This window comes from Neovison vison, chromosome 11 (genome assembly GCF_020171115.1).
Source record: "Neovison vison isolate M4711 chromosome 11, ASM_NN_V1, whole genome shotgun sequence".
Lineage (NCBI taxonomy): Eukaryota > Metazoa > Chordata > Mammalia > Carnivora > Mustelidae > Neogale > Neogale vison.
In genome coordinates, this window is record NC_058101.1 from 22,985,857 (window position 1) to 23,008,098 (window position 22,242).

At 45.4% G+C, this 22,242-nt stretch overlaps 1 protein-coding gene and 1 long non-coding RNA gene across 6 annotated transcripts in view; one reads left to right on the forward strand and one right to left on the reverse strand.

Annotated features, from left to right (window-relative positions):
• Nucleotides 1-22,242, forward strand: part of HOPX (HOP homeobox) — a 29,404-nt gene that overhangs the window by 1,469 nt on the left and 5,693 nt on the right. The window contains exons 1-2 of one of the 4 annotated variants that reach the window (XM_044224297.1): nucleotides 2,826-2,915; nucleotides 21,494-21,650. In XM_044224297.1, the coding sequence (XP_044080232.1) occupies nucleotides 21,507-21,650 (144 nt within the window). In that variant the 5' untranslated portion in view covers nucleotides 2,826-2,915; nucleotides 21,494-21,506. Of the gene's footprint in view, nucleotides 1-2,825; nucleotides 2,916-20,356; nucleotides 20,605-20,791; nucleotides 21,054-21,493; nucleotides 21,651-22,242 lie in introns of those variants that run through there. The other 3 variants (XM_044224298.1, XM_044224295.1, XM_044224296.1) reach the window with 3 other exon arrangements.
• LOC122889280 lies at nucleotides 1,807-20,404 on the reverse strand. Of its 2 annotated transcripts, XR_006380865.1 has the most exons (5): nucleotides 20,053-20,404; nucleotides 14,898-15,052; nucleotides 13,664-13,865; nucleotides 13,117-13,241; nucleotides 1,807-2,117 (listed from the first exon to the last, which is right to left on the reverse strand). It is a non-coding gene; the product is annotated as an uncharacterized LOC122889280 (long non-coding RNA). The 2 variants fall into 2 exon arrangements; XR_006380864.1 differs by lacking the exon at nucleotides 1,807-2,117 and having other exon boundaries at nucleotides 13,023-13,241.

Below are 22,242 nucleotides of genomic sequence, written 5' to 3' on the forward strand. Positions count from 1 at the left end.
CTCATTTTCTGGAGCCCTCGAATTCCACAGACCCCCAAATGAATGCATTTAAGCTAATTTATCTTTTTGTTTTTTAAAGAAGATTTTATTTACTTATTTGACAGAGAGAAAGATCACAAATAGGCAGAAAGAGATCACAAGTAGGCAGAGAGGCAGGCAGAGAGAGAGAGAGGGAAGCAGGCTCCCCACCGAGCACAGAGCCCCATTCGGGGCTCTATCCCAGGACCCTGCAATCATGACCTGAGCCGAACCCACTGAGCCACCCAGGTGACCCTAATTTATTATTTTAAACTGAGTGGAACTGCTGGTTAGGAACCTACAGAGGAGGCGTGGGGAGCTGGCCACCCAATCAAAGCTCACTTGTAAGGTCACCAAGGTTTGATTTCCATCAAGCAAATAATGAATAAGGGGTTTCTCTGGGTAAAGATAACTTAGGGGCCTGGAGGAAGAGAATAGAATACAAGATGGGCTCCTGTTCTCAAAAAGCTTGATATCTAAAATTTAATAAGAAGCTGGGTAAGGGGCATTTGGGTGGCTCAATGGGCTAAGCCTCTGCCTTCAGCTCAGGTCATGATCTCAGGGTCCTGGGATCCAGCCCCGCATCAGTCTCTCTGCTCAGCGGGGAGCCTGCTTCCCTGGCCCCCCTGCCTGCCTCTCTGTGTACTTGTGATCTCTTTCTCTCTCTCTGTCAAATAAATAAATAAAATCTTAAGAAAAAGAAGCTGGGCAAAAATTAGAGCATATTGTATGACTCCATTGATATAAAGTGATAGAAAATGCAAAGTATAGTAACAGAAAGCAGATCAGCAGTTACCTGGGGAAGAGGAGGGGGGAGAAGAGAGGTAAGGGAATCACCAAGGGGCCCAGGAAACTTTTGGGGGTGGTGGATATATTCACTATGTGATTGTGGTAACCATTTTTTACAGGTGAAAATGTATCTGATGGTCCACTTTAGTCATGTGTGGTAGTCTATGGCAATTATGCTTCAACAAACAATACTTTAACAACACAGCTTTTCTATATAATTAAGGGCATTTCTAAAAAAAATTCAGCCTATACAGCATACTGAAAATAAAAAGTATGTTTGGAAAAAAATTAATTCCATAAATAAAATGGAGGATCAGAGGGTCAGGATTGAGGGCTAGTATAGAACCTGGAAGGTTCCAGAGATGATCTAACTCAGCAATTGCAGACCAGGAAAACTGTTTTTAAAAATACCCAGGATAAACCCCACCCTGACCAATTAAGAAGGATCCCTGGGCATTGTTTTTTAAAGCCCCCTCCACCCCCCCATCCCCAGATTCTAATGCACGGCATGGGAGGAGAACCAGTGAAACCCCAACCTCTCCTTTGCCACAGGCGGCTAAGGAAGCCCAGAGAAGGTGGGTCTGTCCCTGACCATAGAACCACCCCTCCCGTGGCCCAGGGAAGACAGCAGATCTCAGAGGAAGAGGAAGCCCTGAGACCACGCTCCTGGGTCCTCACTGAGAGGACTGCCACACTGGCAGCTCTAGCTAGGACAAAGCATCCAGCGCATTTCATGCAAATTCTTGGAACCCAGACAGGCTCGGGGCAGCCAGCGGAAAGAATTACTCAGAACCACAAAGGTGCTTTATTTAGGGATTGTGCTAACACGTGAGAAGGGATGGCCAAAAGGGATGTTTCAAAACGAAGTCTTCCTTTTGTTCCCTCCCAAAATGTCTGGGATAAGCCAGGGGATTATACTAATGGAGAGTCCCGCAGCAGACACACCAGGCTCTCTGCTGAGGTGCCCAGGGTGGCTGAGTGGTTCTTGTGGGGATCAGCTCGAGTTCTCAGCCCTGGAAGGAGCCAATCTGGCACCGTGGGGGTGGGGGTGGATTTCTGTGTGAGTTCCAGTCGGTCCTGGGCAGCAGCGTGAGGGGGTGAAGTTTGCCTCTGGGGCTACTGCTGCTCCTGTCTGTTCCTCACCATGGCTCCCGGGTGGGTGCAGGGGTGCCCCTGGGACCGCCCACCGCCCCTGCTCTGCCTGGGCCGGCTCCGTGTGTTAGTTGGTTTCTCCGCTCCCTTCTAGTCCAAACGTATCTGATTTCCAGGGTCTCATCCCCTCCAGGCTTGGCTTCTCCATCTCTGGAAAACTAATTAAAGTTATGATGTTAATAGACAATAATTGTTTAATGAGTTATGTCCCAGGATATTAAGTAGGTCCCAGCAAGATAATGTATCTGGGAATTCTTTGAAATGTTATCTAAATATAATTACCATTTGGGGCAATCAGGAGGATCAAAGTTGTAGGCGAAATGTATAATCCCGACTGGTAAAAATTCCAAGCAACTTGCTGGGGGAAAATACACCAAGATTGGGGGTTTGGAGCAGAATTCCTCAAATCCCATCCTGCAGGGAATTCCCTATGCAGGATGCTTTGTCTGAATTGGTCTATTTTTTGTTAAATGCATATGGGCTTATTGGAGATGCCTGCATATATCTTTCTGAAAAACAGAGCCACCTTAGGACACTACAGTGGAGATAAAACGTCAGGAAATTCTGCTCACAGGGCTTTACAGGTATTACATGGCTCACCCTCCTGCGTGGACAGCTGGCACTAGCAGGGCCAGGGCCTTGTCCTAGTGACAAGGGGCTTCCTTCCTTGGGGATGCAGTCCTGCAGCCGGGGACAAGGGACCCCCTCAGTTCCTGGGACTCTGGGTCCTTGACAGCCCTGTCTTCCCTCAGAAGCCTGCGATTGCTACAGCTCTCCTCGGCAAGTGGCAGTGGCATGTGGCACGTCCTGCCTCCAAAGAGGGGTGTGGCCAGGTGTGTGATTAACCTGTAGGGAAGCAGAGTCTGCAGGCAGCTGGGAGCCCAGAGCGGCTGGGCAGCCGGAGGGCACAGAGTCTTCCCCCGTGATCGCGTAGCATCGAGGAGAGGAGGGAGAAGGTAAGCACTGTCCTGGCTCCGGGGAGACCGGGCACTCAAGTTCGGAGGAACGGATTAGGCTATTGGCATCAGGTGGCCAGCCCACACTGGTTTCATGCTGCTGTTGGGAAGCCTGATGTTTCTTTCTCTGGCCAGAGTTTCACCAAAAACTGTTTTTTGAAAAATGAGTTGATATGATTGCACAGCTGATAAACATCATTTTTGTAGAACAGTGACAGAATTTCTGCCTTCCTTGGATGGCTTGTCTTTGAATACATCCCCCTCCCCTTTGTTTTCAAATTCTCTTCTTGTGGAATGGCTTAACTCACTTGGACTTTTTTTTTAAGACTGTGTCATGAATGAACCCAGATTAATTTTTAGATGGTGTTGATGGCTCCCTCGAACTTTTTAAAAAGCCAGGTGAATGGGGATGGTCATGTGCAAAGATGCAAATGTGGGCGGAAGTGTGGCATATGGCTCGCGGTAATTTATAAAGTACTTACCTGCCTATCTCAAAGCCAGCACCTGAGGATCCCGCGGCAGCCCCTGGACCACAGCCATCCAGCTCACCTTGGGCAGGCTGGTAGAGAACAACCTATAAGGGATTCTCCTGGTGCAGGGGGTATGTGTACCTGTTCTTTTCCTGGCTTTGGGTCCCTTGACCGCCCCACCCTTCAATGACCCCAATATGGGTTTGACATGTCAGTGCTGTTGATTCTGAACACACGTGAGTTTTGGGTGTGTGGATTCATGACCAAACAGGTACAGGTCAGGTTGTCCTTTCTATTTGCTGGGAAACTCCCTTCATCGATCTTCAAGTGATAGGTTAAACACTCTTCCACAGAATCCCAGTATAGACAAGTCCCGGCAGACAAGAGTCGAGCCTAGGGGAGTAGGAGTCTGATGTTCAGGAACCTGGGTCCTATTTTCAGTTCTCATTCAGCTCTAATGAAGTTTTGAAACAGAGGGAGTCTGAAATATCTTTGTTCCAGTGGATTTTTTTTTTTAAAGATTTTATTTATTTACTTGATAGAGATCACAAGTAGGCAGAGAGAGAGGAAGGGAAGCAGGCTCCCCACTGAGCAGAGAGCCCAATGCAGGACTCTATCCCAGCCCAATGCGGGATCATGACCTGAGCCGAAGGCAGAGGCTTTAACCCACTGAGCCACCCAGGCGGCCCTCCAGTGGATTATTAATAGCGCCTCCTTTCATTTCCAAAAGTACTTAACCTGAGCAATAAACTACATGGTCACCTCTGAATACCACACATAAAGGTTCAAGAGTACAATGAGTTGTCCTGCATCTTACGATGACTTGGTGGCTGAGCTGGCTCTGGTACCAGCCCTCCCCACACCTCATTCTGGTCCCTGCCAAGTCACTTACTCGCTCTGTGACTCAGGTTCCCGGTGGGAAGCATTGTGTCCCGACAGCCCAGATGGAGAGCCGGTATATTTATGTTGGCTTGCCAAACAGAAGTTCAACATGAATGCTAGGGGCTCAAGGAATTGTTCATCACAAGGTCAAATTACTCTATTTGCTTCAGGTTCTAATGTTAGCTTATGGCCATGTTTGGATAACGATAGAAGTTCTTTTAAAAGTAGGGAAGTTAATTTTTACCTATTCTCATATGATTTCTTGTAATTTGCTCCTGGTAGTTTCGATAAAATGTGACCAAACATGAAAATCCTCCAGATCTTTCAGAGCTACTCTGTCCTTTGATGTTAAAAACAAAACCAGAAACAATCTAAGGCAGACATCGATCGGTTCTGATCTCTTAGTGTGTCCTGGGCAGGAAACTAATGGCTGCCACGGTAGCCACTAGGTCTAGAGGATCATAATGGAAGTTTCCTTAAATTCTTGAGGACATGATAGGTCTACTTAGATAGTCTAGTCTTCACTGATAGTCTAGTCTTCATTTCCTTCCTGTATGGTTTCTCCCTAAGAAAATTCATATAAACAATGTCTCTAGCTCTTATGCCCCTCACTCCTTTCTAAATTTCTGGTCTACTGATGCCCAGGAGTGAAATTTGTTTTAGAAAATATTCTTTTTTTTTTTTTTTAAGATTTTATTTATTTATTTCACAGACAGAGATCACAAGTAGGCAGAGAGGCGGACAGAGAGAGAGGAGAAAGCAGGCTTCCTGCTGAGCAGAGAGCCCGATGTGGGGCTCGATCCCAAGACCCTGGGATCATGACTTGAGCTGAAGGCAGAGGCTTTAACCCACTGAGCCACCCAGGCACCCCTAGAAAATACTCTAATTCAGTAACTTGTACATGGAAGTATCTGTCCTTCTGTTGTGTGTTCTTCGTGCTCTTCTGTGGGAATAGAATGGCATCCTTTGGAGATGGCTGGCATTGAGGTGAATGAAGCAGGACTAAAGAAAGGGGGAAGTTTACTAAAAAAAAAAAAAAAGAAAGAAAGAAAGGGGGAGGTCATCTCCTCTTTCATTAGCATTATGCCTGGTTCAGGTTCCACAATTTACTTATTTGTTTATTTATTTATTTTTAAAGATTATATTTATTTATTTGACAGAGAGAGACACACAGAGAGAGGGAATACAAGCAGGGTGAGTGGGAGAGGGAGAAGCAGGCTTCCTGCAGAGCAGGGAGCCCAATGTGGGGCCCGATCCCAGGACCCCAGGATCATGACCTGAGCCAAAGGCAGATGCTTAGCTGACTGAGCCACCCAGGCACCCCAGGTTCCACAATTTAAAAGGGAGTTTTCTAGTCCTTGGAGCTAGCTTAGAAGAGCGACTAAATGGCTAAATAATAATAAAATAAGGAACAGCAAAAGGATAACTTGGATAAGAGAAGGCTAGAAAACCATTTGATATCAGTGTTGAAAAGCCTGGAGGGTGATCATGGCGGTCAACTATCAGCTCTTCACCTGGCCAGCTGAGAGGAAACGGACCAACCCAGGGCTGGTGTGGGCTGCAGCATGAAGGGTACTGAGTAAGCCAGGAAGCAGTCCCTCATTATGCAAAAATACCTCAGGAAGAATTACACAAGTAAACTCTGAAAGAGGGGGCAGCCCAACAGTCCTTTAATTTTTAAAGTCTTTGTTTTGTTTTGAGGCTCGTGTCATCATATTCCTTAATTTGTGGTACACAGAAGACCCTTCTTGGGTTTTCCTTCTCATTCTACTTATTTGCTCTCCCACTCACCCTTTATCTTGTTCTCTTAACAGCATATTCTTAAGACTGACCTATGTTGCCAATTATATTTCTAATGTATCTAACACTTTGTTTCTAACTACTTTTTATTGGTCTCCTATTTCTATGCACGCTTTGCTTATTGAATCCTCTAGTATTGAACATTTCTGCTGCTTTCAGGTCTCACAAATGATGCCATAATAAATATACTCCTACTTATGGTTGAGCACTCTTTAGATCTGGTTGATGGGAAACAGGAAAGGGAGAGGGGTGGGCTAGATGGTCTATGTTTTCTTTAAGCGATGAGGAATATTGAATTGTCTGTAAGAAATGGAAACACATGATATCACAAGTACTAGTCCAGTTTTTCAAATGTTTAGAAGTTTTTCTTAGTTCCTTAGTAACTTCCTTAATAAGAGACTGAAATAATATTCTGGAGCTTAAAGAGTGTGATCTTCAATGATCTTTCCTTTTCAACATCATGTTCTTCAACTTGGGCTGGTCAGTTCCGGAAGCATTTCATTTCTCCATATTGGCCATTTATTACCTGAACAAAGCAAATTAAATGTTCTAAGGGACCTTATTAATAGGGTTGGGTGAAGTTTCTAGAATGTTTTGCTATTTTAATGTTTGCAAAACCCGTTGGCATTCAGTTGCCCAACAGCAGATCCTGAGTCACCAGGAAAGGCATAGGAACCATAATAGGGATATCTTGTATTTATATAGTGTTTATAATTTATAGTGCTATTCATAAGCATAATCTTATTGAATCCTACAACAACTCTGTGAGGCAGGTGGGGTAGGATTAGTGTAGCAGGTGGGGATACCTTCAGCTCTAGATGAAGAAATGGCAGTTCAAAGCAATTAAGTTGTCCAAAGTCACTTGGAAATTTAAGTAACATTTCCGGAAGCAGAGTGAGGGTCTTCTGAGGCTCCGTCCGGCATTTTTCCTTCTTCTTCATTTTTTTTTTTTTAGATTTATTTATTTGAGAGAAAGTGAGCAGAAGAGCATGATTTGGGGGGTGAGGCAGAGGGAGAAACAGAGTCTCCACCGAGCAGGGAGCCCTCCAAGGTGCTGGATCCCAGGACCCTGGGATCAAGACCTCAGCCAAAGGCAGATGCTTAACTGACTGAGCCACCCAGGTGCCCCCTCATCCAGCCTTTCTGCAACATCTCTCTAATGCTCAGCGACATGACCTACAGTAGGTTAAGTTATCCCCTGGGCTGGACTTTGTAGAGTATCCGTCTTTTTCAATTATCTTGTGATGTTAATAAGAAGGCTCTAGCAGCACACCCTCTGTTTATCCCATTAGCTGAACACCTGTTCATAAAAACAAGTGGGTAAAAAAATAAGGCCCATATAACTGAGTTTCATGGCAACAAGCAACATGCATGGTTGGACTTTGGCATAATTTGGAGAGCTACAAAGTACCAAGTGCATGTCATCTTATTCATTACCTAATTACAGTCATAAAACAAGAATGGTGGTTGGACCATAAAAAAGAATAATTGATTGAAGTACATCTGCATAGAGATAATTCTTCAAAGAGTCTTTTCTTTCTTTCTTTTTTTTTTCTTTTTAAGATTTTATTTATTTATTTGACAGAGAGATAGAGTCCAAGTAGGCAGAGCGGCAGGCAGAGGAAGAGGAAAAAACAAGCGACTAGATGGCTACAGGAGCATATGACAATCCTACTCAACTCTCAGTTATCTGTGTGTGGCTTCACTGGATTAGATTTTTAAAATACCAGGCTGATTTCTATCATTAGTGTTTAAGTTTTGGAGCACCCTTCCTCTTCTAAGAAAGAAACCTATTTCTCCCTACCCTGCAACCTATTAATCTAATTAATTTCATTAATGTCTTCTAAGTCAAGCAGAATTAGGAAGCTAAGTGGGTTACCCAAAATGAGAAGCTTAAAACATAGAAAGGACATTGATAGGGGCATTTGGGTGGCTCAGTCGGTTAAGTGTCTGACTCTTGGTTTTGGCTCAGGTCACGATCTCAGGGTCATGAGACTCAAGCCCAGAGCTGGGCTCCTCAATCAGCTGAAGCCCCCAAAATAAATAAATAAGTCTCTTTTTAAAAAAGGATATTTATAACCTGCCATTTTAACTTGTGCCATTTTTCCTCTCCACAAACAGTTTAGAAAGGTGGTCTTTTTGTTATTTGCTTCTAGCCTTAGCAGTACAAATTTCTCTTTGTTTAATGGTTTGCTTTGGAAAATATTAAAGATTTCCCCCCCTCATAACAGAAATCTATTTGTCTAAAAATCTGTTTTCTTGGTGTATTAGGGCATGAGACATTTTCAAAGAGATTTGATAAATCACTTTACTTCACAAGTCTCACCCCTCCTGGATTATCTGGTTTGAAAAGCCCTGAGCACATGGCTGGGCGGGTGGAAATCTCTAGTACATGCGGTTTTTTGTCCCTTTGTTTATATTTGGTCATAGGACCAAACTCTGTTTGGGACGTAATGAATATTCACACTTACTAAGCATTAGCACAACCATACTAACAATACCCAAAGCAGGCAGAAGCCCAAGCATATTCACCCCATCAGACAAATTTCTATCCTACCTATTCAAAGTGTGGTAAAAATGAAAGGTCAGGAAATTTGAAGCTATAGTGTGCTCTCTGATTGGTGACCACAAAGCTGCAACCACATGATTTCTTAAGAGCAAAAAGCAGCCTCCTGTTCATTACCGAGGTTAGGAATATGTGTTTCTGTCCTCCAAGATTCAGAACCGCATCTTGCTAAACTCTAACAGCAGTAATGGATACCTAAATTCAACAGGAATATTGGTACTATCCCACACCTAAGTGAGAAATCGAATGTTTTATGTATACTACGGGGACCAGATATCCAGGTTTGCCTGGGATGCTCTGACGTATGCTGTTGTCTTGTTGTAATTAATCACAGCACCCCCTTTACACACAGATGCTCCAGGTTAGACGGCAAATTATTTGGTCACGTTAATTTAACAGGTTAAATATTAAAGAGCACCTTGGTTCAAAATGCGTTGTGGGCTCTTCAGTGGTCCTTTGAAGTAGAAACTAGGCACAGAGTGTTCAGGATACCAGGGACAGAGCCTGGAATAAGCCACTGCATTCCCCTTTCTCAGGTCAGTGACATTAGCAAGCTGCTGTTGGGGAATAGCATGATCATTTAAACCCAAGCCATGCCAAGCGTCAGAATTTTAGAGGAGAAATGATCTCAGAGGTCATCTGGCCCAACATGCTCACTTTTCTGGATGAATAAACTATTACACTTCTGGAAACATGAAGGTCATTTTATAGTTTTCTAAGTTTTTTTTTTTTTTAAGATTTTTTAATTTATTTGACAGCTAGAGATCACAGGTAGGCAGAGAGAGAGAGAGAGAGAAAGAGGAGGAAGCAGGTTCCCTGATGAACAGAGAGCCCGATGTGGGGCTCCATCCCAGGACCCTGGGACCATGCCCTGAGCCGAAGGTAGAGGCTTTAACCCACTGAGCCACCCAGGCGCCCCTCTAAGTTGTTTCTTGCAAAAAACCAAACACCTCAGCCAAGGTCATGTGACTACTAAGTAGAAGAGCTAAAATTGAAATGCAGGTCTGACTCTTTGCCCAGTGCTCTATCCAATATCCCATACCAGTTTAATATTTTCATTCATTAACGAGGATTTAAAATCTCTCCCCTCTATGTAATTCAATAAAGATATACAACACTCCCTCTGTAACTAATGTTGTACACTCAAAATAATTTTATTTCTGCTTCTTTCTCCTACCTGCAAAGAGCTCAGGCCAGCAACTGAACTGTTCTGGCCTGACAGCACCTCTTGGTGGCTGCCCCAGGAAATGCAAGGCACAAGACCTTTCCTACCACCCTCTTGTCCCTTGGGTAGAAGAAGGAGGAGGTGAGGACTGTGCCAAATAATCTCTGACTTTTTCTTTATTGTTCATTAATTATGTCTCTATAGGAAACTATATTTTCCTATAACTATAGAATATAGTTTCTATAGGAAACTATATTTCCTATTAATTATGACAACCTACTTCTCACATCAGTGCTTCTCAGCATTCCCCTTCCCCCATTTTATTCCATTTCTGACCCGAACACAGCTCTAATGATTATATTTTTATGGGTAAGTCACACTTCCCAAAGTGAAAATAAATTTCAATCACCCTGAATCCAATACGTGTTCACTGTACACCCTACAATGTGTCAGGGACTGCTCCTGACTCTTGGGATACATCAGATTTGGGCTATAAACCTTTAGCCTCCTCCAATGTTCCCTGAACCCCCTTCAATATCTGTACCAGAACCTCATTTCTCTGAGCCAAGGCTTAATTAAAACTGCTGTTTCTTAAGCATTTGCCTTCAAAGTGAGAGGATAGCTTATTACATTTCCCGAGATATTTCAACAGGATGAGTTTCTACCTTTTTTTTTTTTTTTCCTGTAACAAACATTTTAGTTACACTCCCTCCGGTCGGTCAGTAAGCCTGGCATTCTACCTACAGTTTACAGCGTTCTGTCTAGAGAAAACTTCTTCTGAACTCCTAACGATCACTATATAGACTTTCGGAAAAGCAACTGAAACAACAGGCAGATCTCCCGTGAGGAGACTAAGCAAGGGGGGTTGCCTTCTTTCATTTGCCTGTTTATTTCTAAGTAGGTTGACTCATTCCTCCACTTATTTCATAGAACAAAGAAGCCCAAGGTTTTATTACTGTCTTTAACCATTTCCCCCACGTCTCTACCTACAGAGCTTCTACTTAGAGCACGAGTTGGGCTACCAGTGAAGAGAATTCTGTGTATACAAAGAATTTTCTGTCCAGGGTTAATTAATGATTAATTCACTGCTGGAAGACCTTCACAGACACCGCCCCCTCCCTTTTCATATCTTGCTATTTTCTGTAAGTGGCTGTAGAAAGTCTAGACCACTGACAGACTTGTTTCAGCAACAGTTGCAGGAGTTTCCTTACTCACTTTGACTAAACTCTGTAAATCTAGGGAGTAAGTAGCAGCCATAGTCACTAAGATCTACCTGGTCTGGTCGAAGCCAACCTTTCTGTTTCATTCTGTCAAATGCTGACCTCTTTTCTCACTTGTCCACTATATTTTTCACATCATGTCATCTTTCAATTATGTCTGTACCCATTAGAGAAGAGCATGTGGGGAAAAGCAAGCCAGCCCGGCTGGTGGAGCTGGTAGCAGTCACTGAAATCCCTAGCTAATCCATTTCGCTGGGTCACAGCCACGTCTGGTCACCATGTTTCTGTTTTGAAACATGCCTCAGGGAGGGGGTCATTGCTACAAGACTGGCTCTGCCCCACAGGGGAGCCGGCGTAGACGCAGGACACTGCCTTACTTCTGTCCCAGGAGCACCGCCTGACTTTACTTCTCCTCTTTCCACCACCACCCTTCAAGGCTCTTCTGTCTACACGGCTACTCCCTGCAAAGAGGAAATCTAGTGTAGTGGCTAAGAACGTGGATGCAGAAGCTAGACTTTCTGGATTTGAATTCCTGCTCTACCACTCACTAGGCTTGTATTTGGGGAAAGTTATATACATCTCTTGGGGAAAGGGATAGAAGATTCCATTTACATCAGTTACTACATGGATAAAATGGAGACAAGAAGAGTGCCTGTCCCGTAATGCTACTTCCTCTGTTGGCTACAGGATTGAACTTGTCTAAGACGTATGACGGTGCCAGGCATGGAGTAATTGCTCAATAAGTATGTTGTTATTGTGCTAGCAGGGATGAGGTGTCTGTATGCAACTCAAAAACAGGAACCAACTCTGTGCTAATTCAGGCAGTGTGGACTAAAAGATATTAGAAGGCAGGGAAGTTATTTTTTCCAATGTAATGTTTTGGTTTTGAACTTGGTCAGCCCTGGTTGTTGAAAACCTTGTCTTTCCAACTTATGTCCTCAATCAAGTCACACCAGATGCCACTGGCTAAGTTCAGCTCAGCAGACAAATGATGTGTACCTGTTTAGTGCCAGATTCTCCTAATGAATGCTGGCGAGATGGAAATGTGTAAGACCCATCCCCCACACGGGAGCAGATCATTCAGTGGAGAAGGCAGGCCAGCAACAAATTATTTTGAAACAATTTCAATTTGATCATTATTCTTATAAGCCAAGACAGCCTAGACAAATCTACTCACTAGCTCATAGAGTCTTTGTTCCTCCTATTTTGACTCCTCACTACTCATCTTCTGTATAGTAATGCTTCCTCATTAACAGATGGGAGGAGAAATTAAGAAGTGCCAGTGAGAAATGAGGGGGGAAAAATCCAACGACTAAATTCAAATCCACACACAGTGTAGAAGTGCTAATGAGAAAACATGCTACAGACACATCCTCACCCTCGCCCATCCCCACCCCATTAGTTTTGAGAAATTCCATCCAGGGATACATCTAATGATGAAGCAATACAGACAGCATTTGATTTTTTTTTTTTTCCAAAAGGTTATGATTTCAATGCTTGTACTCTACCATTCCAGGTAAAAAAAAAAATTTTTTTTTAATAAATTGCAGCCCAGAAAGACTGAAACTATCAACTGTTCTTACCAATTGTCCTCAGGAGACACCCCACGGAAGGCCTAGCTCACAGTTGTTGAAAGAACAGTATCTTCTGTAAGCAAACATTTCACAGTTTAGAAAGACTTCCCCTACAATAATATCATATAGACTTTACAACAAAGCTGGGAGCTAGGTGACGATGTTTGTCGTATCCCTTCTTCACACGAGAGAAACGGAGGCTTGGCAAAGTGATGTTTTCTGTTTTGGTTTGTTTTTAAAGATTTTATTTGTTTGATAGAGTAAGAGAGGGAACACAAGCAGGAGGAGTGGGAGAGGGAGAAGCAGGCTTCCCTCCAAGCAGGGAGCCCGATGCGGGGCTCGATCCCAGCACCCTGGGATCATGACCTGAGCCTAAGGCAGACACTTAATGACTGAGTCACCCAGGCACCCCTTGTTTTGTTCTTTTTAGGTAGGCCCCACAACCAGCATGGACCCCAACTGTGGGCTTAAACTCACAACCCTGAGGTCAAGGCCTGAGCCGGGCTCAAGTATCAGACACTTACCCAACAGAGCCACCAGTTGCCCCCAAAGTGATGTCTTGAATGGTCAGTACTTGGGGCTTTTAATTGTTTGTACTCAGGACTGTACTAAGTCAAATTTCACTTTTCTCTTCATTCTGCTGGGTTTCCTGGAATAGGGGGGTTCGAAAGCAAGAGGAAAGCAAGTTGAAAGCGGAATTCCTGGGAAATAGTACAGTGAATTAGCAGCTCTACACAGCACGTAACAGCACACATCAGATAGGCGGAAGGTAAAAGAAGGCAGGTCTTCATATTCTTTTTTTAAAGATTTTATTTATTTACTTGACATAGAGAGATCACAAGTAGTCAGAGAGGCAGGCAGAGAAAGAGGAGGAAGCAGGCTCCCTGCTGAGCAGAGAGCCCGATGCGGGGCTCGATCCCAGGACCCTGAGATCATGACCCAAACAAAGGCAGAGGCTTTAACCCACTGAGCCACCCAAGCACCCCAGGACTTCATATTTTAAAGCCTTGGATTTCCAGCTGCAAAGAGAGATGCCATCTCAAAGCAGGGCTGAAGCATCAAAAACCAAACCTGATGACACCTTCGCCTGACAGAACCCAGGGCACAGGGAGGTCCTTGGGATGGGGTGGGCCAGCAACCGACTGAAATGGCACGTATTCAAGGACAAGTTGGGCTCTCAGTCTTCCTGCCTCATTGAGTCAAGTGCAGCATGTTCTGGGAGGACGGGTGCTTGTCGCTGTGAGCTGCCGGGGGATTCTCCATGCACCTGAAGCTGTTACACGGAGTCCAAAACCAGGAACTCAGATCTTACTGCACAAACCTGAACAAATGTCCCCAATTTACCCATACCCCAAACAATGGAGTCAGAACAAAACCGGAGATGGGCAAGTCTGTTATGCTTGAGACCCTGGTGTCAGCCAGACACCGGGCTTTCTCAGGAGACGTGGGGTGGTTTCTAAGAGGCCTGCAGAAGCAGCTAAGGGAATGAGGCTGCAGAGACCATAGCCAGTCAGCAGTGCTCGCCCCACACTGGGAAAGCCTGGCTGCCACCAGCACCTGCTAGTCGCTAAAATAACGGACAGCAACGCCAATTAGACCTCACAATCCAAACAGGTGATCCGGTGATATCTGAGAATCTCTGACATCAGTAGAGCATAGGGAAATATATATATATATATTTTTTTTTTTAAAGATTTTATTTATTTGAGAGAGAGAGAGAGAGAGAGAGAGAATGAAAGAGTAGAAGCAAGTGGGGATGTAGGGAGGGGTGAAGCGGAGGGAGCGGGACAAGGAGACTCCACGCTGAGCTTGGAGCCCGATGCAGGGCTTGATCTCGTGATCCTGAGCCCATGACCTGAGCCTAAATCAAGCGTCAGCTGCTTAACTGGCTGAGCCACCCAGGCGCCCCGAGAAGAATATATGTTAAAGGTATAAGTCAATGTTGTTGCCCAAGATACCACAGACTACATTTCCTGCCTAGGCCAGAATAAACGGTAGGATTCCGAGCCTTCTGCCGATGATGCTACAGACAAATCAGTTAACTTTTCTCAACTGCAAAACAGGACTAATTCCATTCTGATTACTGAGAAAGACAGACCCAAAGAACTAATAACAACTTGTTTTGAACTGGGGTTCAGCACCCCGTGCTCATGGCATCGCAGGCCAAACCCTTGAGCACGTTATGTGTTTTTTTTTCATGTTTATACCGTTTTAAACCCACAGCCTAACAGTCTCTTTTAGACTTCCTGTCTATCCCTACATCCTTTCTTTTTCTTTTCCTGGGTCATTGGAAATTCATACTCACTGTTTTCATTTGGAGACTTTGATATATTCACTTTGCAGGAGTGGGGGATGGAGGGGTGGATAATTGATATGGTTAACATGGTTGTGTTTTCTTTGTCTTTTTTGTTTTGTTTTGTTTTTTTTAAGCACAGAGTCAAGTCCTGACTTCCAGGTACTCTGTAAAAGGGAAAATAGGAACATTTTTAGAATCAGACAGACAAAAGATCTACTATAATTGGTTTTCCATACATCTTTTGCATTGTTTTTGGTGACCCATGGAAAGAAAAAGCTACCCTAGAGACAACCCTAAACTCTCAAAAAATACCTCAAATCTCCTGCTTGGCTGGAACAGGAAATACTTTTACACAGTAAATAGTAAACATATGGAGCCTTTAGCCCCAAGAACTTACGCAAGCTGCATACATAAATAGCTGAAAGAGATTTAGGTATTACTCATGCATGAAAAGAATACATAACAATTTTGGCAAAAATATAAAAGTTTGGCAGTATTGATGAGGATGTGGGGCAAAGGAAATGCTATGCACCGTTTGTATAGTTTTGTTCAACAACTTTGGAAAAGAAGTTGATAATATGTTATAAAGTTAAAAGCCGCATATCTCGGGGCTCCTGGGTGACTCAGTCAGTTAAGCGGCCGACTCTTCATTTCCGGCTCAGGTCATGATCTCAGGGTTTGAGATCGAGCCCCAAGTAGGGCTCCCTGCTCAGCAGGGATTCTGCTTGAGATTCTCTTTCTCCCTCTACCACTTTCCCTGCTCACACACTCTTTCTCTCTCTCTCCCTAAAATAAATAAATCTTTAAAGAAAAAAAAAGTCACATATCTTACGACCTATTCCACAGGTGCATGCCCTAGAGAAACCCTGCCAGATGCACTTCAGAAGACATATGATTAAATATTCCCGGGGCATCTGGGTGGCTCAGTAGGTTAAGCCTCTACCTTTCCGTCAGGTCATGATCTCAGGGTCCTGGGATTGAGTCCCGCCATGGCAGGCTCTCTGCTCAGTGGGGAGCCTGCTTCTCCCTCTCTTTCTACTCCTGTTTGTTCTCTCTCAAATAAATAAAATGTTTAAAAAAGAAGTTCTAAGAGGCAGTGTTCATAATAGCAAAAAACTGAAACCAATCCAAATATCCACCAGCAAGAAAAGACCTAAATTATAGTATATTCACGAAATGGAAACAGCGCTGAATACAAATGAACTTCTCTACATGCAGATATGTAGATGAATCTTGGAAACATGTTGATGGGAAAAAAGCATTCACAGAATAATCACATAAAATACTACTTTTATACAATTCAAAAACATACAAAGCTAAAATAATATGTTCTTTTAGGAATCCATACATATGTGATAGGACTAATTTAAAAATCAAGGGAATGATTAATACAAGAGGTAGAATCTTGATTTCCTCTGGGAGCAAATAAGCCGTAAGGGTGGGATTGAGAAGGAAATACAAGTAGCTTTCATAGTCTTGGTCATGATTTCATTTTTAAATTGGATGGGGTTCACTGATGTTAATTTATTCTTCATAACTTACATGTATATTACAAATAATCCTTTTAATATCTAATGATCTTTCAAAATGAAAGTACCTACTTCCCTGATCTTCTAGGTAGACTTGATAGAAAACAACTTCCATGCTTTCCCTGAAAATGTAATTTTTTAAAAAGATTTTATTTATATATCTGACAGAGTGAGAGACAGCGAGAGAGGGAACACAGGCAGGAGTAGGGAGAGGGAGAAGCAGGCTTTCTGGCAAGCAGGGAGCCCGATGTGGGGCTCGATGTGGGACTCGATCCCAAGACCCTGGGATCATGACCTGAACCAAAAGCAGACTCTTAACAACTGAGCCACCCAGGCACTGAAATGTAATTTGTTCCCAATAATCAGATAAAACTGGGCAAGATGGATCATTGGTCTTATCAGGGATACCTTATTAAGAAAAAATAAACTTCCTAATTTCAAAGTAATAAATGCTCATTATAGAAAATGGAGAAAACCAGAAAAAGATACAAAGGAAAAACTTTACATTATCTATAGTTCCATAATTTACATATAATCAGTTATTATTGTTTTTTTTCTTTAGTTTTTTAAATATGTAAAACTAGAATGAATAATAGCATTTAAGAATATATTTTTTGGGGTGCCTGAGTGGCTCAGTGGGTTAAGCCTCTGCCTTCAGCTTAGGTCATGATCTCAGGGTCCTGGGATCGAGCCCCGCATCGGGCTCCCTGCTCAACAGGGAGCCTGCTTCCTCCCTCTCTCTGCCTGCCTCTCTGCCTATTTGTGATCTTTCTGTCAAGTAAATAAGTAAAATCTTTAAAATATATATATGTATATTTCTATTTCTATTCAGAATCCTCTTGTGTTATATGTATATGGTATATTCATAGCCTAATGTTCAGTTTTAAGTTCTATTATACAAGTTACCCATATAAATGATAACTTAAATTTTAGCAGTTCTCTCACAGGAAACTTTAAGAAATAGGAGAATGACAGTCATTTGTCAAGTTTGTCAAATATTCTCCACTATAATTTTTGGCTTCTAAATCAATTACAGGTATTTGTATGAAGTGGAATTTTTCTTTTAATGACCTGTCTTCTTAAATTCTGATTTCAATATAAAAATACATTTTTCTGAAAGATTTTCAAAGGGTTTTATATTATTTCTAAATTTTTGAAAGCAGGAGAAAATTTCTTAAATAAAATTAGAGATTTTATATATTTGTGTGAGAAAAAGCAGGGGAAGGGGCAGAGGGAGAGACAGAGGGACAAGCAGTCTTCCCACTGTGCATGGAGCCTGAGCCGGGGGGGCTCCATCCCAGGACCCTGAGATCATGACCTAAGCCAAAGTCACAGACTTAACTGACTGAGCCACTTAGGTGTCCCAATAATTCATAATTTTAAAGGCAATTTCCCCATTCCTGACCATACATATAAAAAGAGTAATAACATAGTGGGTGCCTGGGTGGCTCAGTTGGTTAAGCAACTGCCTTCAACTCTGGTCATGATCCCAGAGTCCCAGGATCAAGTCTCTCATTGGGCTCCAGCTCCATGGGGAGTCTGTTTCTCCCTTTGACCTTCTCTCCTCTCAGACTTTCTCTCACTATTTGTCTCTCTCTCAAATGGATAAATAAAATCTTAAAAAAAAAAAAAAGAAGAAGATTAGTAACATGGTTCTAAATTTTTTTTTCTGGTGTGTATTTGTGTATTTTAAAAACTTTATTCCTTTAAGGGCAGCTGGGTGGCTCAGTCAGGTAAGCATAGTTTTGGCATGACTCTTGGTTTTGGCTCATGTCCTGATCTCAGGGTTGTAGGACTGAGCCCCACATCCAGCTCCACGTTCAACAAGGAATCTGCTTGGGACTCTCTCTCCCTCTCCCTCTGCCGGTCCCCAATCTCTCTCTGAAGTATTTCATCACATAAAAAGTCATCAAAGTCATGGGTTCGTGGAAGTCTGCAGTGAACACGAAGGAAATTTGGGCCAAAGAAACTTGGGAGATGGCCTTAAAAAATGATTCCATGGCTTTTTTCTCTTTTGGCCAGCTCACCACGGGACTGTCTACGAGTATCTACCACTGATAACCATTTGGTTTGCTACTAGTGGCTTTACAAAGAAGTCCGATGGCTGGGAGAGGAAGAAAATAGTAACTGTGAGCTCACAGCAATTTCTGCAGGTTTGTAGAACCTGTAGAATTTGTAGAACTTGTAGAATTTCTACATGTTTGTAGCACTGTCTGTGTGCTAGCTCATACAGGGAAATAGCTTTAAAATAACTATCAGGTTAGGGGACAAGGGCAAAACCGCCAACAAGGTGTTGGGATTAATTAGGAAAAAGCCGGCCATTTTCATTTAACCTCTTGAAAAGGTTTTGCCTTATCTTGACCACGAAAGAAAACACGACTACAGGACCCATTACTCTTTGAATGTTCCATAAGTTATGAATATAACAACCGCGACAACAGAACTTGTGCTGAGATTAAAGTTTAAGGAGCTTTAAAAATATGTTTAGTTCTTTTCATCTGAAATTGTCTAGACTACCTTCAGAGAGGCTTTTCAACAGTTTGCTTACTGGAAAGAGTTGAGAAGCTTTATAAAGCTCAGGTTACCAGGGTGATTTGGTTTTTACATTTCCTTGAAAAGAGAGCGAAGGAGAGAAGAAACGAAGCAACAGCCATAAACACTTGTCCGCTGACAAGGGCTGAAAGGACAGAAACTAGGTTTTGTGGAGAAACAGCAGATTGATCTCACTCTAGAGGTCAGATTTGTTTGTTCGGTGTATCTTGGAGAAGTAGGTACGTTCACATGGACCTCCCACAAGTCTCCTTAGCAGCCGAACAAGTCCAGTGGCCCTTAGCCAACTAACCCACGGAGAACTTTGAAGTCAACCGGAAGCTACCCATGAAACCTCATACAAAGTCCTGTAACAGGAAGCCACACAAATAGAAAAGAAAATGCACCTGACTGAATGTAAGGACCGTAAGAGCCTCTGAGTTATGTAATAGTAAGTATGTAACAAAAAGAGATAAGTACATGCAGAGCAGTCCTTGAATCTGAGTCCAGTTTAGAAATCTATGTGCTTGGTTCACATTTCTGAAGGACTGAGAATTCTACAAAGCAAAAATTCTCCTAGAAAAGAGGCAGCATAACTGTGTCCATGGGATTAGATGGAAGGTTTCCAAGAAATAAAATCCGAGGCAGTAGTGTCTCCCCTCCTATACTCTTCTGGGCAAAATGAGCAGTGCTGGGTGTTTCCAGTGGGCAGCTTGGCTGGAGTTGGTATCCTATCAGGACAGTCAATGCTCTTTCCAAAGCCCCTGCCTTTAAACTGTTGCCCTCCTGATCTTTTCTGCCAGCCTAAAGACAGGATGGCCTCCTGAGAAGGGTCTCGAAGAGTGCAGGACCGAAACCAAAGCTAAGGCTCTCCCCTCTAGGGTGCTGGTCCTTAACTGGGCACGCTGGAATAGGAAGTCTTCCTGTGCCTCATTCTCCTGGGCTTTTCCAGGAGAGGACTGAAAATGTTCATCTCTAAGGTTCTTTCCAGATCTGAACTTCTGGCTCAAAGAAAAGGGGAGACAGGTGCCAACAGGAGAGGAGGTGTTTCTGACCTAGAATGACCGGTACAGATTTTTAAATGGGGGAGGGGGCATATAACTCACCTAAAAACAGAGATTTCCTGCTGACCTGACAAATGCCTTGAGCCCAAGACCTCCTCCCAGTAGAATGGCTTCTTGTCCACCCTGCAAGCCTCTCCAAGTGACCCGGAAGAGCGGTAAAGACCTTTATCAGGGACCGCAGGAGGCAGGTCCCAGAAAACCGTGTCCCAGCATCGGGGACGTTAGGCAGGCTCCTAGGCAGACTGCGGCTCCTCCCCAGGCACAAACCACCTCAAAACCGACTCAGGACCGTGCTGGATGATTTTGCAATGGTTTGTTTAAACAACAAACCAACCTGATTCCCACACTTGGGCTTCTCTTTTACTGCCAGCGAAGTCGAGCCCTGACCTGTCTCTGCCAAATCCTCCCGGACAGCTTCCAGACTGCAACGTCCGGCACCTCCGTACCTCTTAAATTGTGGGAAGGGAGAGGAGGGACGCACGTCTGCCCCCCCCTCCTTTTTTTGGACCCAGTTCAGAGGCTATTTCGACATGGAGAGGATGCAGCAGGCAGTCTTGGTACCCCAAACCTGCCAGAGCAGTGTTTGGCTCTGAAGTAAGGAAATACAAGAGACTTTGAAGCTGGTCATGCAGGGGGCTCCCGGCAGTAGCTACGCCACCGTGTCCAGACCACGCAAGGCCAGGGACCAGCCGCGCTGACTGGAGGCTGTGGATTCTTGGCTTCGGGATAATGGGGGGGGGGGGGCGGGACGGGGCGGGCGGGATGGCAGAGGAGGTGGCAGATTGCAGAGTGACTCACAGAAGCCCTCCAGGGGACATTTCCCCTGATGCTCAATTCCCGGTCCCAGCACGGGCGGGAGGACCCGATATCTCTGCGGACGCTGTCGCCAGCTCTGTAAGAGGCAGAGATGGGAAGCGCCGCGCCAGCTCCCCAACTTTGAGAAGTAACTTCGGTCCTCTGGGTCGTTTCTTCGGAGGAGGGGTGGGGTGCACCTGCCCTCCTGGGCTAGAAACCACTTTAGAGGCAGAAGGACGCGCGGACCGGTGAGACGTGTCCCCACCCCCGCGACCTGTCGGTACTGTCCCCGCGCAGCTCCCTCTCCCGCGGTGGGGTGGGGTTGGGGGGGCGGGATTTGAAGGCGATTTTCAAAATCGCCGCCGCGCTTCTTCCCCTCCCGCGTAGTCCCCAGAGCCTCGGGGCCAGGAGGGCGCGCCGCGTCATCTTCCTCCCGCCGCCGCCCCGGGCCCGGGCCCCGGGGAAAGTTGCCGTGAGAACCGCCCCGCACCCCCCAGTCCCGGGCAGGCCCGGAGGCCCGGAGACGCGCGGCTCGGCCGGCGGACCCTCGGGAGGCTCGGCCGGGAGCGACCGGCAGCGGCCGGGGACTGGCGCGACGGTGCGCCCGCGGGAGGGGCGGCCCCGCGCCCCGGATCTCCGTCCCCGCCCGCCGCCGCGCTCACCGCAGCCTCTGCTTGCCTCCCCGCAGCCGCGCCGGGACCATGTCGGCGGAGACCTCGAGCGGCCCCACGCAGGACCAGGTGGAGATCCTGGAGTACAACTTCAACAAGGTCAACAAGCACCCGGACCCCACCACGCTGTGCCTCATCGCGGCCGAGGCCGGCCTTTCCGAGGAGGAGACCCAGGTGAGCCCGGCGCGCTCCGCACCCCCTTCCCCCGACCCTGGCCTGCCGGGGCCGTCTCGCGCACGCAGGGGTGCCGCTCGCCTTTCTCCGACCTGCGGTCGCTACCGGCCGCACCCCGGGAGCCCGGACGCCGCCGCGCTCCCCCCCGCCCCGCGCCGCATCCCAGCGATCCGGCTCCGCGCCCCCCTCTGCGCCCCCAGCCCCAGCCCAGGACCGTTCAGATTCCTCACCACCACCTTTCTCCGCGCTTCGCTGCGCTCCCCCGCCGGCCGGGAGGAGCGCGCCTTCCCTGCTCCGGCTCGGGAGCTGCGGCCCCGGTCCACTCTCGCCTGGCTTCCTCCTCCTCCCGCAGCTCAATTTCTCCCCAGGGCCGTGAGCAAAACCTTCCGAAGAGGTGACTTGTGCGCCCTCTGAGGCCCCCGCTCTCAAATCTCTTCTCGAGAGAGAGTGTCGGGGCTCGAAGGGACTTGAGCGATCGGCTGTAAATTCAGTCCTCGCGGGCAAACGAGGAAACTGAGGCCAAGAGGGAGAGAGTTGCCAGGATAGCAAGGGTCTTTCCACCATATCACGCACGGCTTCCCCTTAGCGGCAG